Raw genomic sequence first — 15,401 nt, forward strand, 5'->3', positions numbered from 1 at the left:
ACTTGCCAGGCCTGTCAATGGCTCATTGATTCTGAACATAATAGATTATAGAAAGAGTGGATATTGATAATGGGGTATGAAGAGAACACTAAGAGAGAAATGGAAAGCAATGAAGGTGGATGTTGATGGTTGGGGAGTGGGGGAAGAGACATAGGGAAATCCTGTTGAAGATAAGAACAGTACTTCTTCAGGGTAGGCATTCCTGGGCCATCCAAGGTCCAAAATATTCATTCCAGGTTAAGCAGCATTTCACTTGCACCTCTTTCAATTTGGTCTGTTGCATTCGCTGCTCCCAATGTGGTCTCCTCTATATCGGAGAGACCAAGCGTAGACTGGGTGATCGCTTTGCTGAACACCTTTGGTCTGTGTGCAATCAGGAACCTGACCTTCCGGTTGCTTGCCATTTTAACACACAATCCTGCTCCCATGCCCACGTGTGTCCTTGGCTTGCTGCAATGTTCCAGTGAAGCTCAACACAAACTGGAGGAACAGCATCTCATCTTCCGGCTAAGCATGTTACAACCTTCCGGTCTCAACATCGAATTCAACAACTTCAGATGATTAGCTCTACCCCACCTCAATCCCTTTGTTTTCATTTTATTTAATTTTTAACTGTTCTCTACCTTTCATTTCTTGATTGTCTTTCTTTATTTTTTTCTTTCCCCCACTCTTTCCCCCTATTTTATCCCCCCTTTTCTCAATTTTGCCTCTCTCCTACCCATCCCCCCTCTCCCCCTACATCTTCATCTGTCACAGCTTACCCTCTAATTTTAGCTTCTCTGCTGTTTGGCCATTCACACCTTTTATTCACTTTATGGACTGCCATTAGCAGCCTTTCCCCTTGTTTTTGTGGCTATGACACATCTTTCATTCCCTCACCTGACAGCATAAATATCCCCCACTTTCTATGCCTTTTATCTTTGACAAAGGGTCATCTGGACTCGAAACATCAGCTCTTTTCTCTCCTTACAGTTGCTGCCAGACCTGAGATTTTCCAGCATTTCCTCTTTTAGCCAGTGTATGCATGTTATCAATAGTCTTTTCATCCCATTGATAGAAATTTTACTGACAAGTCAATTATGTGATAAATAATGGTATTTCACCATTCTTTCATCATCATTTAGTCCATAGCCAAGAATTCCCTACCTAACACTACTGCTAGGACAACATTGCACAGGGTCTATTTGCCTCACGATGTAATACACTTGGATTTGCCTTTGACAAATGTATTGCATGGTAAGAGAATAGAGCATGTGGAGCTAGGGGACAAGTAGCAGAATGGATAGTGAACTGGTTTTAAGACAGTAGGAGTTAAGGACAACTACTTCAATAGGCAAAAAGTAAGAGATTGTGTTCCAAAAGAATTGGTGCTGGGATCACTATTGTTCACAAACACATTACATTAGATCATTTGAACTTGGACTGGGGTTGGCAGTATAATGGCGTTGAGACCTCAATCAAATCAACCATAATCTTACTGAATGGCAGAGCAGACTTAAATGGCTGAATGGCCTACACTGCTCTCAATTTGTATGTTCATATATGACTTCACCAATTTAAATTAAAAAACCTTATCATGACAATGAAGGATGGTAAATAAATGCAGCCTGACAAGCATTTCCTTAAGCCCGAACAAAAATTTGGGAAAAAAAGCTTTAACTTATTCTCAATAGGTTTTGCAAACACACAGTAGTCAGTCACTTCACTTACTTTGGCCACAAAGAACATCTCATGGAGTTAATCACAAAAACCTGGCACTGGGATTAATCATTCTTCAGGTAGGGAAATCAAATTTGCTTTCATTGGTGTCCTCGTATTTTTGTTAATGTGCTGGATAATGTACCAACAGATGATAGGAATGGGATAGTTTATTCCTAACTAAAATGTATGTCACCAGTTTGGTATTTCATCACAGCATGGCAAAAATGTGGAAATGAATGTTTTGCGATATTAGATCCATGACTGCCAGAAAAACGGGTTGTTCTGGTTCCTTCAGTTAGTTTTGTTGTGGCAGTGGATTGTTCTCTTTCTCCAAGTACAGTAAAATTGTTACAGCATATAATGAACTTTACCCATCCCTAGTCTCTAATCAGATTATAATTGCAGGATGACTTCAATATGTCGAGATTTCTGAACTATTGTGTCAAGGTGCCTGCTGTATTCAATAATGGTTCCCTGGCTACAGGAATGACAGCTGTTTTTAAAACTGTCAGAACTATGAGATTTAGGGCAACAGTGCAGCTTGGTGCCAATCCTGAACTTTGTGGTTTAAAGACAAACCTCTAGAGGTCCAATATTTAAGTGTAATTTAAATGTTTGCCTCAAGATGTAATATATTTGGATTTGCAAAAGGCCTTTGATAAATGTATTGCATGGTAAGATCATAGAGCATGAAGTTAGGGGACAAGTAGCAGAATGGATAGCAAGAACATAGAAAAGTACAGGCCCTTCGGCCCTCGATGTTGTGCCGAGCTTCGTCCGAAATCAAGATCAAGCTATGCCACTCCCTATCATTCTGGTGTGCTCCATGTGCCTATCCAATAACCGCTTGAAAGTTCCTGAAGTGCCCGACTCCACTATCACAGCAGGCAGTCCATTCCACACCCCAACCACTCTCGGAGTAAAAAACCTACCTCGGACATCCCTCCTATATCTCCCACCATGAACCTTATAGTTATGCCCCCTAGTAACAGTTACATCCACTCGAGGAAATAGTCTCTGAACGTCCACTCTATCTATCCCCCTCATCATCTTATAAACCTCTATTAAGTCGCCTCTCAACCTCCTCCGCTCTAAAGAGAAAAGCCCTAGCTCCCTCAACCTTTCCTCAGAAGACTTACCCTCCAAACCAGGCAGCATCCTGGCAAATCTCCTTTGCACTCTCTCCAATACTTCCACATCCTTCTTATAGTGAGGTGACCAGAACTGCACACAATATTCCAAATGTGGTCCCACCAAGGTCCGTCCTGTACAGTTGCAGCATAACCCCAAGGCTCTTAAACTCAAACCCCCTGTTAATAAATGCTAACACACTGTAGGCCTTCTTCACGGCTCTATCCACCTGAGTGGCAACTTTCAGAGATCTGTGGATATGAACCCCAAGATCTCTCTGTTCCTCCACATTCCTCAGAACCCTACCGTTGACCCTGTAATCCACATTTAAATTTGTCCTACCAAAATGAATCAGCAAGCTGGCTTTATTTTGATTTGATTCATTATTGCATTAGTATACAGTGAAAAATAATGTTTCTTGCATGCTATACAGACAAAGCATGCCGTACATAGAGAAGGAAAGGAGAGAGTACAGAATGTAGTGTTACAGTCATAGCTAGAATGTAGAGAAAGATCAACTTAATTCGAGGTAGATCCACTCAAAAGCCTGATGGCAGCAGGGAAGAAGCTGTTCTTGAATTGTTTGGTACATGTTTTCAACCTTTTGTACCTTTTTGCCGATGGAAGAGAGAATGTCCAGGGTGTGGGGGGGGGTCCTTGATTATGCTGGCTGTTTTTCTGAGACAGTGGGAAGTGTAGACAGTTTCAATAGGTGGAAGGCTGGTTTGAGTGATGGACTGGGCTTGTAGTTTCTTGCGGCCTTGGTCACAGCAGAAGCCATACCAAGCTGTGATACAACCAGAAAGAATGCTTTCTAGGGGTGCATCTGTAAAAGTTGTTGAGAGTCGTAGCAGACATGCCAAATTTCCTTAGCCTCCTGAGAAAGTAGAGGCGTTGGTGGGCTTTCTTAACTATAGTGTTAGCATGGAGGGGCCAGGACAGGTTGCTGGTGATCTGAACACCGAGAAACCTGAAGCTCTCGACCATTTCCATATCGTCCCCGTTGATGTAGACAAGGGCATGTTCTCCACTACACTTCCTGAAGTCAATGACTATCTCCTTCATTTTGTTGACATTGAGGGAGAGTGGTTAAGTTGGTTACAGGAACAGGAACAGAGGAATCTGGAGACAAAGATACATAAAAATCACTAAAAGCAGTGGTGAAGATATATCCACACTGCTGTTAGGAAGTAGGTTCTAGGTTTTTGACCCAGCACTGATGGAGGAACTGTGATTTATTCCCAAGTCAGGATGGTGTGCGACATGGAGTAAAATTACAAGTGGTGGTATTTCCATACAAAAGGTATGTTTTCAAATTTTAGTTTCTAACTGGGGTTTCCTGCCCACGTTTCATCCAAACAGAAATGTGTAGAGGTCTGACTAGCATCATGGTAACAAACCAAAACAAAACAAGGTTTGTATTAAAACATTGTAGGATTTCCACTGCTTGATCTGATAAAGTCACAATATTCAGATAAATTGCAAACTTGCTGCTGAAGCTCACAGAAAATACATCATGAAATGTGACACCATAACTAAACAAAGAAAATTAAATATAGCTGTTGCTTAAATTATTCAACATAGACAGCACTTACAAAGAAAAACATACACTTCAGATAACATTAATGGAACAACATCAGAAAGAGAAAGGCATTCTATGTAATCAACATTTTCTTAGATTTTGAGTGTTCTACTGGGCATTTCCAAATTTAAGTAAAGTTTGCACCTAAAAAGATAACCTTTCTCTAAAAGAGGCTGATCATCCTGCTGATAAAATAACATACTTCCCATCGAATTAAAAAAGCCCCTAGAAGTTTGTTTGAAGAGGATTCGTCACTTGTTACATTTCATACCAAACTTATGAAAACAATAGTACCTTCTCAGAACCAATACAATGAAAATAAAAATCTTTCCACCATAATCTTAATCAGAATCCAATCTTCGTACATACAGTCACTTCAAAACAACTTCCTTGATCAAAACTGCAGTCCCTTCATTCTGTACAATCCATTGCTATCCACACACATTTAATGTGGGCCGACACAGTGGCACAATGGTTAGCACTGCTGCTTCACAGCTCCAAGGGCCTGGGTTCAATTCTGGCCTTAGGTGACTGTTCTTGTACGTTCTGCGTGTCTTTCCTCCGGGTGCTCCGGTTTCCACCCATAGTCCAAAGATGTGCAGGTCATGTGGACTGGCCATTCTAAATTGCTCCTTAGTGGCTGAAGGGGTAACATGGTGGCACTGGAGCCTCACAGCACCAGGGACCCGGGTTCGATTCCTGGCTTGGGTCACTGTCTGTGCAAAGTCTGCATGTTCTCCTCGTGTCTGCCTGGGCTTCCTCCAGGTGCTGCGGTTTCCTCCAACAGTCCAATGCTGGTTAGGTGCATTGGCTGTGCTAAATTCTTCCTCAATGTACCCGAACAGGTGTCGGAGTGCTGTGACTAGGGGATTTTCACAGTTTATTTATTGCAGTGTTAATGTAAGTCTACTTGTGACACTAATAAATAAACTTTAAACTGTGTAGGTTAGATGGATTAGCTATGGTAAATGTGCAGGGTTACAGGGATGGGGTGGGGGGAGAGGGCCTGGTTAAGATATTCTGTCAGAGAGTTGGTGCAGACTTGATGGGCCAAATGGCCTATTCTGCACTGGTAATTTAAAGTTGCCATCAGGCTTAAATGTGATATCTTTAATTTATCATTTCTCAGCACTACCATCAAGTGAGGCCAGTATCACTAAAACTTAGTTCAAATGTTGATTTTGACATCTCAATGTTATTTCCAGGTACAACTCACATAGAACCATAGAAAATTACAGCTCAGAAACAGGCCTTTTGGCCCTTCTAGTCTGTGCCGAACCATTTTTTGCCTCGTCCCACTGACCTGCACTTGGACCATATCCCTCCACACCCCTCTCATCCATGAACCCGTCCAAGTTTTTCTTAAATGTTAAAAGTGACCCCGCACTTACCACTTTATCCGGCAGCTCATTCCACACTCCCACCACTCTCTGCGTGAAGAAGTCCCCCCTAATATTCCCTTTAAACTTTTCTCCTTTCACCCTTAACCTATGCCCTCTGGTTTTTTTCTCCCCTAGCCTCAGTGGAAAAAGCCTGCTTGCATTCACTCAATCTATACCCATCAAAATCTTATACACCTCTATCAAATCTCCCCTCATTCTTCTACGCTCCAGGGAATAAAGTCCCAACCTATTCAACCTCTCTCTGTAACTCAGCTTCTCAAGTCCCGGCAACATCCTTGTGAACCTTCTCTGCACTCTTTCAACCTTATTCGCATCCTTCCTGTAACTAGGTGACCAAAACTGTACACAATACTCTAAATTTGGCCTCACCAATGTCTTATATAACCTTACCATAACACTCCAACTTTTATACTCGATACTCCAATTTATAAAGGCCAATGTACCAAAGGCACTCTTTACAACCCTATTCACCTGTGACATCACTTTTAGGGAATTCTGTACCTGTATTCCCAGATCCCTCTGTTCAACTGCACTCTTCAGAGTCCTACCATTTACCCTGTACGTCCTACTTTGGTTTGTCCTTCCAAAGTGCAATATCTCACACTTAGAAGTGGAGAACCTTTTGCCTGCCTAACTCTTTGTCACCCCTCCCTCTCCAAACACCGCCCCCAAGTTAACTCTGGGGTGGGAAAGATTGAGAACTCCCTGCCCAAAATCCAACTGAGGTGAAACGGCCTGTTGCTGATATTAAACCTCATTGGGCAAACTGCCAGGTAAACCCTAGCGACGTGTCTGCGGCAAGGTAAAGGGGTGGAGATGAAGGGGGCAGGGGTAACCTGGCAAGGGAGGGATTCACAGGAAGCTAACCCCTGCCCTTTCTAAGCCATCACCCTTGCTGGGACATCCCTAACCAGGCCTGGTGATCACACCCCAATTACCTTTGTTCTGGGACTCCAGTGTCAATCCTCTTCCTCAGGCTAACGGCAGTGCTGGCAGTGACCACCGCTCCTGATAACCATCTCTTGGGGACAGGACATCCACCCTGCAGGAGAAATCTATGTGGGAAGTTCCCCTGAAGGAGCTGGGACCCTCGATGGCAGACCACAATTGCCCGATTGGAGTTTAATCTCAATGGAGCTTCTGAAAAATGGCAGCAGTGGAGTTGGCATCGCTTTTCTAGCTGTTGGATGAGCCAACTGCCATGACCATTAAATTCCACCCTGACTTACTAAACATACAGGTTACATTTTAAAGTTGTGTGATGAAAGCTCTTGACCACTAACTGCAAGTGGGATTGATGCATTAATTTTTAATTAAGAGTTCCTTTTCTTTCCTATAAGCACAAACCAAAGGAATTTGACAACACTACTTTATTTTAACATTTAGTAAGATGTCATTTAATATCACACAATACAGCACAGGAACAGGCCCTTTGGTTCACATTGTGTCAAACATGACGCCAAATAAAACTAATTCTCTCTGACTGCCCTTGGTCCATATCCTTCTATTCCTTGCATATTAAAAGCCCCCATCATCTCTGCCTGCACCACCACCCCTGTGCAGCATGTTCCAGACACTTACCATTCTGTGAAAAAAACTTGCCCCTCACATCGCCTTTGAATTTTCCCCCTCTTACCTCAAGTGCATGTCCCACCAAATCAGCATCAACATCAGATTTTCCAACAATTCCAAACCAGCATTAAGGAAAAGAAAGTTAAAAGTGAAAGTTAAAGGTCAGAGATGTTGTGATCCACCTCGTACCTTACCTTGTATTTCACACACTGCCATCTTAATGCTGCCTTTGCAGCCCTTCCATGTGTCTTCTTGTGAATCATAATAAGACAAAATTCCACCAGCAAGAACAAACCAGCGTGGCTGCCATCCTGTGCAGAAACATTCATAGTATCAAATTATTACACTGTAGAGTAACAAACGTTTGATTCTACAAAGACAAAATGGGAATGTTTAGCCAATAGCTGTACAGGTACACAAACATACCAATAGATCTCTTAGTGCCAGTAATTTATTTAACAGTCAAACACCTCATTTCAAGATTTGCATCTACCTTTTCTCCTGAAATTCAAAACTAGGAAATAACTTTTGTAACTGTGAAAGGATCGATTATTAAGCTCTCAATTTAGAACCCCTACAATGCAAAAAGAGACCATTCGACCCATCCAGCCTGCACTAACTCTCCAAAATAGTATCCCACTCACCCCTCTGTCCTATCCCTGTAATCCCACACCTTTACCATGGATAATCCACCTAACGTATACATCTTTGGACTGTGGGAGGAAATCCACGCAGACATGGGAAGAACGTGCAAACTCCACACAGTCACTAGGGCATCATTAGCAGTACAAGTAACAGCAAGGTCCTTCAATCCAATTGGTTGAAGTATCTTTACTTAAGTAGACTGCCAGCCAGGAAATAAAATGCAAGGAATATAAATTATACTTAAGTCATGTACAAGTAGTGAAATAGAGATTGGCATATGCACAACTGGAGTTAAGGGAGAGAGATAAAATAGGAAACTTTTTTAAAAACTGCAGCATTAATCCTCTTTTCTGGAAATATGACTTCACACTTGCAAAATTAAATTTTTGGGGGTCAGAGTTTACTCAGCAGTAATTATCACTTATTATAACATTACAATTTCACTTACTTCTAATTGCACTTGCCCTCATTTTTATAATGTTAAGAGCCTAGCTGATGGTAAATGCCAGGGTATTCCAAATCTCAGATTGGAAACATGAAACAGCTTCCCTCAATTGTATTTTGCAATTTGATATAATGTGAGGAAAGATTTGAAAACCAGAGAATGATGTCCCAGACAACATTTGTGATGATTTTAAATAAATGTTTATTAAATAATGAAATAACCAACAATAAAGTCAACTAGAAATACACTTAACTAACTCAATGGCTATACATGGTATCACTAAATTTACCCAGTTCCAAACACCTTTAGTTCCCTAACTTCAGAACCAATCCTCCCCAAACAACATCCTATAGATTTTTTAAAACTACAAGCAAAATCCAGTAATAGTTACCACAACAGGCAGTTATATCTTTCTGGTTTGCTTCTAATGTAGGACAGAACAACTGATTGTTCGAGCAGGCTTTTCCACAGAGGCAGCTTTCTGTGGACTGATGTCTCAAAACAGCTAATCTTGCATAGGTTAAACAGCTTCAGATATATGGTTTTCCCTACTGATCTTCTTATTTAAAACTAATCTCTTCAAAAGTCAAACTCAATTACCCTAATTTCATGAGTCCACCTTTTAGAATGTAATTGCAAAGTTCACACCTTTTCTCCTCCTTTGAACCTCTAACATCTTACTCAAATCCTTGATGCTCTATTCTCCATTGTTACCAACTTTAGGTAAACATCTTTTTAGTGTTGCAAGGCTCATCCAACATATCAAAAGCACTTGTTCCATTAACCCAGCCAAACTGTCCCTATAATTAAACAGCTTTCATTTTTGAATAGGTTTTAAAAACATATAACCAGCAGAACACATTGCAAATTAGTGGATTTCCTTAAATTTTCAAATTATCATGATTTTTCCTGACAATAACCATCTTTAGTGCAGAACTGGTAAGCAAGTAGCACAAGTTCATGCACGAGGAATGCAATAGTACACCCTATGGAGGAGCAGGGGAGCTCTGGCAGCAACATTTAGAATTCCATGTTTAATTGCACACATGTGGATACACAAAGTTGCTGTGAGATTTAGTCTGGAATAATGGCATAACTATAGGGTTCATGGTGGGAGATATAGGAAGGATATCAGAGGTAGGTTCTTTACGCAGAGAGTGGTTGGGGTGTGGAATGGACTGCCTGCAGTGATAGTGGAGTCAGACACTTTAGGAACATTTAAGCGGTTATTGGATAGGCACATGGAGCACACCAGGATGATAGGGAGTGGAATAGCTTGATCTTGGTTTCAGATAAAGCTCAGCACAACATCGTGGGCCGAAGGGCCTGTTCTGTGCTGCACTGTTCTATGTTCTAATAACAAGTACTCATAGTGTTGTTGTTACTATTGCAGCAAAGTTAACTACAAAGAGTTGTGAATGTGGCCCAGTCCATCATGCAAACCAGCCTCACGCCTATTGACTCTGTCTATACTTCCCGCTGCCTCGGGAAAGCAGCCAGCATAATCAAGGATCCCACGCACCTCGGACATAATCTCTTCCACCTTCTTCCATCAGGAAAAAGATACAAAAGTCTGAAAACATGTACCAACCGACTCAAGAACAGCTTATTTCCTGCTGCCATCAGACTTTTGAATGGTCCTATCTTTCTTTTCACCCTATCGGTAAATCTAACACTATATTCTGCATCCTATCCATTCCTTCTCCTCAATATACTCCATGAATGGTCTGTTTTGGCTGTATCGCTCACAAGAAACAATACTTTTCACTGTATCCCAATACACGTGACAATGATAAATCAAATCAATCAAATAAGGGCCAGTACTTTTGACTGAGATGTGCCCAAATTTGCCAAGTTCAATGCAAAACATCCCCCTCTCAAGCCAGGCCATCTGTCGTTTGTTCTTAAAGTTGCTACTTTTTGTTACAGTTTCTCTTGCTGTAACACATTCTCCCTTCTTTCACTACTGATGAAAACTTTATGGACTCAAAATGTTAACTCTGTTTCAGATGCTGACAGACCTGCTGAGTTTTTCCAGTGTCCTCTATTCTTGTTTCAGTTGTGACTTCCTTGCTTGGATGTAGGAGTTAAGATATGAAGAAAACAATTTTTTCTTTTGGTCAGCTAAGTATCCAAGAAGTGCAAAAGTCCACTGTCAGGAGCCTTGAAAACAAACTGTTGCTTATTTTGATGACAACAAAAACAAAATCACTGTTTTTGGGCTTCTGTGCATATTGCCCACCTCTTCTTGATTCATGGTGGAGAAAGCTGCATATCAACAATTAAGGCAGCTAGTTCAAACTTAAGCTTCCATTCTGTGAGGGAAATGCAATGAAAGATGAATTAGGTACTGCAATCAGCCACTGACCAAAAGGAACACAAAATGCTTCTTCAATAATCTACAGGTTGTGCATGGACCAAAAAACAAGAGACACGGTCCCATTCTGAGTGAAGATGGCACTAACATGCTTAACTGACCGAGCAGAAATCATGGGAACATCGACATAGCGACTTCATCTAAATCTTCAGCTGTCCCTCTGCAGTGTCTTCTGACACACTAACTGACATTCAACATATACTATAGCAAGGCCAGCCTGCCACCCCAACTACCAATGCTAAAGTCCAATTTGCAATCAAGCAAACGCTGGGTGAAAGAGTAATCGGTTTGAATGGTATCCCTGCGCAGATCCACAATCCCCATGGGACCACAAGCTTAATAAGAGACTCCTTGCCCTCTACAACAAAATCTGAGAATGCAAAAATGTGTAAGATCTCAAAGATGCTGTATAGCTCCACAAGCACAAATGTGATTGCTGTTGCTACAATCAGCACTGGGAATTTCACTTTGAATCACTAGCAGGTAAAATTCACGTCCACATCATTCTCCGCCAACTAAAAGAACAACAAGCAGAAAATATTCATCCAGAAAGACCATGTGGCTTTCAGGTTGGCCACAGAACATCTGATGTTTTTTTTTTCCAAGCCTTAAAATCAAGGAAAATGTAGGGGAGGCTACCAGAATTTCTATACAATGTGTGTTAAAATTTTTGAATTAGTGAATCATGATACACTGCAGGATTTACTTCTAAAGGACAAATGTCCTGGCAGAACTATGAATATTGTCTAGTAGTTTCCCCTTGGCATGTTGGCCAGAGTAACAGGCCAGCTTTATGTGTCATCACCATTTGCAGTCACTGACAATGTACATGGTTGTGTTCTTGCCCTGTGCTGTTGAGGATACTGCTTGCTGCAGTACTGCACGGATTGTTTCAGAATGATGACAGAGGATGCTAAATCCGATACTGTGGTAGGTGATGACATCTTTAACCTTCATCGGCTGCATACAAAAACAAAGATAATGCCAATAGCTGTTTTTGCATTTCTTGCCCTCACAACAATTTGCTGTTATACAAAATCTTTTAACACAGTAAAGCATCCCGAGGCACCTCACAGGGGTGCTCCTTAAAAAAAATGGCATAGAGTCATATTTTAAAAAATTTCAGGTGACCAAAAGTTTGGTAGAAGTAGATTTTAAAGGCAGGTGAACATCATACTTTTGAATGGACCTACCTTATATTAAGTTGATCTTTCTATGACTGAAACACTATATTCTACACTGTCTCCTTTCCTTCTCCCCTATGTACTCTATGAACAGTATGCTTTGTCTGTATAGTCCGCAAGAAACAATACTTTTCACTATATATCAATGCATGTGACAATATAAATCAAATCAAAGAAGCGGACTGACTTAGGGAGGGAGTTCTAGATCTTACGACCTAGACAACTGAAGGACAGACTGATGAAAATTGGGGGAACGTGCAAGAGATCAGATTTGGAGAAGCACAGAGATCTTGTGGAGTTGTAGTGATCAAGGAGATTATGGACTTAGGCAAAGGCAAGGCCATGGAAAGATTTGAACACAGATGAGAATTTTAACAGACCATGTTCTTGAGGATATTCTGCTTTTATTCAACTACTTTGCTCAGGCTGCATAGTGTTTTGGCCTTACAATCAACTTTAAAAAACACTGAAGTTATGGTCCAACCCATTCAGTTATCCCCCTGTGATTATAATCAATAATGTACCACTTAAGGTCACAGATACATTTCTGCTACCTCAGTAATGTTCTCTAACAGAACATCACAATCCACACCACACAATGGATTTGAAAAGCCTTTGTGAAACTTGAGCAATGACTCCAGCAGGAACAAGGAGTTACTCCAGGAAAAGTATTATTGAACCAAATTATTCTCATCTCCTTCTAAACTGATTTAAGGGGTGGATCTTCTCCTACTGTCGCATCAAGAAACTTGACTATTTCCATTGTCAATGTATCATTAGTATAGATGATATACCATGTGTATATGGTATACACATGGTGTTCTCAAGTCCTAAATATAACTAGAATTCAGGATGCAATGAAATAGGACCAGTTGCATTTATCAGAACACATTGATCACATGCATGATCTCACAAAATTAACGCAGACACCCTGGAAAATATAGCTACCAAGAGACTGCAAGAGCAGCGTCTGCCCAGCTAGTTGGAACAATCTGGCACCTGACACCCAGAACAACCCTCTTCCTGCCTTCATATGGTTTTCAACACAATGAGTGCAACCAGGATTGAATTTCTCTCTCTCATCATCCATCACAACCAAGACCCCATAAAATATACCACAATCTTTCTAAAGCAATATAGCCAACCATCCAACTCCAGATAGAGTTAAGTCAGTATGAGTTAAAGCTTAGGACTTCTGGATTTGTAGAGGGGAACTGCTAGAGATTAATAAGATGAAACCACATAGCGAACCTGCACAAAACACGAGTAACTTCCCAGTGCTTGTCCAGCCAGGATTACCTGTTCAATGCGGCATCAGTTTCCAGGGCTATCTGGATCTAAGTGAAAACAATTCCAGCTCAGTGACAGATCTACCTCTCTAGAGTCCATCTGTAAAATAAGCCACGTTTACTGATAATCAATATGACACTGGGCCAGCATGGAACCATTTGGGGCAACATTAGGTTAATGAGATAGGCACAAATGGTTAACTTGGTTCCAGGCTCCAGAGTCAAATAAGTTAGGAGGGAGCCACCTGACTCCAGACATGTCAGCTCCACTTATTCCAGACACCTTAATGCTTAAATGAAGGGGCACATAACCAGTTTACCAGTAATCAATTGCTTAATCTAATCCCTCACATGGTTTTAGTAAAGTGCTTTGCCTACGGTTAAATTAAGCCTCCTGCAGAGTATTCAGTGGCAGACACAACAAGCCTTGAAAACTTTGCAATAAATCACATCACAGTTTGTCCTTAATCTCTCACGTGGGCCAGAAAAACGGAAATGTGGAACGAGTTTGGTGAAAATGAAAAGCCAGAAATAACAAGAACAGAATTACAGTGCTGCTACACTACATTATCAGCAATGTTATAAATCAGTTTCACATCAAAATTTCAGCTGTAGCATAAATGCACAGCTTGAAAATAACATGGAGCAGAGGGTTTTCTATCACTCCTAATTCACTTCTGTACAAGGTAAATCTGGTACAATATAAAACTAGATGTAACAAATGTGAGAATGTCCTCTGGACCTCCTTATTTTTCTTTTACACTTACCCAACAACTAGCCAAAACTTTGAGACAATGCAGACTGTTCAACCTACATTGTTAAAGCATTGAAGTCTGCCATGTTGATGAGCAATCAGCCAGCCTGGTTCACTGACAGGAACTGGAGCAGAGTTGTGTGTGCACATAAACGCAAACGTACAGAAATCTCTGCTGGGCTGCAGAATTCAAGTGTCACTCAGGCGATGTAAGCAGAATGCTGTCAGACTAAAACTCTTCAATATCCAGTCTGATAGTTGCCTATGAACACACACCAAGTTCACCCTCTTACAATATAAAATATACTTCTAATGAATTATTAATTTGATTTCAAACAAAACTGCAAGTGAATAGAAACCCCACTACACAAGCTATCAGTGGACAAACTAAAATTAACTTGCAAATCAGTCTTATCCCAATGAAACATAATTTTAGAGAAACATACAGCATACTTAAAGTTCAACAGTGGGAGAAATATGTTGAAGTGGGGATTCCTTCAATATTTTCCCATTCTCCAGTTTGTTTAAAAAATAACCAAAACACTCAGTAATTATCAAATGTAACATGCCCAATCATAGTGATTTGGATGAAATGGCAAAAAGGACCCACGGACAACAGATTTGTTCAAGATACATGTAGTTAGGGATAGTGAAACAAGAGGAGGCTGCGGGCGGACGTGCTATTTAAGGCTTATTATAATACATCCTCAATGACTTTTAATGACAAATGAATGCCAACAGGATTAGGTCTAACCTGACAAGACCAGCTTTACTTGCTGCCGTATGACCCAGATACCACACTATTCTAACACTGCCTGCAGCTTACTTGGCGCAGTTTATATTCCTATTTGCACCGCGTTCCTGCTCATGCCGAGACCCCGAATAGAGATTTAAAATAATCACGATCACGTAAAATACCCTATGGTTGCTCCAGAGGCCCCACTACCATCTTCGGAGGCCTGTCAACTGGGAAGGGGGAAAAAATCCCTTCGGTCACAAGAATGTCCATTACAGGACAGGAGGGCTGAGCAGCCACGCCAGCTTTCCAATCAGAGCCAAACACCAAAGCAAATCTCACGCTTGAAATTTAAAAAAAAGAAAAGAGAGGGAATTTACCACTGAGATAATTGGTCCACTTATAAAGCATTCCTTCCATGATAAGTGTACAGACCCCCTGCCATTCACTCACTCATTCACAGTCCCTACCCCCACACAGCAATGAGATACAGGACAACAGCCGGGCGGAACCAGGAACACCAGGAGCCCGATGATTGACAGGTTAGCGTCATGACGCCGGGCGGACCGGTGCGGAACAATT

The 15,401-nt window shown here is 41.2% G+C and overlaps 1 protein-coding gene across 6 annotated transcripts in view; it reads right to left on the reverse strand.

The window, feature by feature from the left end:
• The window catches only part of plekha8 (pleckstrin homology domain containing, family A (phosphoinositide binding specific) member 8), a 53,352-nt gene extending 38,033 nt beyond the window's left edge, over nt 1-15,319 (reverse strand). For 4 of the 6 annotated variants that reach the window (XM_078239672.1, XM_078239663.1, XM_078239654.1 and 1 more), the window contains exons 1-2: nt 15,200-15,319; nt 7,584-7,700 (exon numbers count right to left, since the gene is read on the reverse strand). In XM_078239672.1, the coding sequence (XP_078095798.1) occupies nt 7,584-7,700; nt 15,200-15,239 (157 nt within the window). In that variant the 5' untranslated portion in view covers nt 15,240-15,319. Of the gene's footprint in view, nt 1-7,583; nt 7,701-10,500; nt 10,620-15,199 lie in introns of those variants that run through there. The other 2 variants (XM_078239681.1, XM_078239690.1) reach the window with 2 other exon arrangements.
• Between the last annotated feature and the right edge of the window lie 82 nt (nt 15,320-15,401).

The sequence above is a fragment of the Mustelus asterias genome, chromosome 2, assembly GCF_964213995.1.
Source record: "Mustelus asterias chromosome 2, sMusAst1.hap1.1, whole genome shotgun sequence".
Classification (NCBI taxonomy): Eukaryota; Metazoa; Chordata; class Chondrichthyes; order Carcharhiniformes; family Triakidae; genus Mustelus; species Mustelus asterias.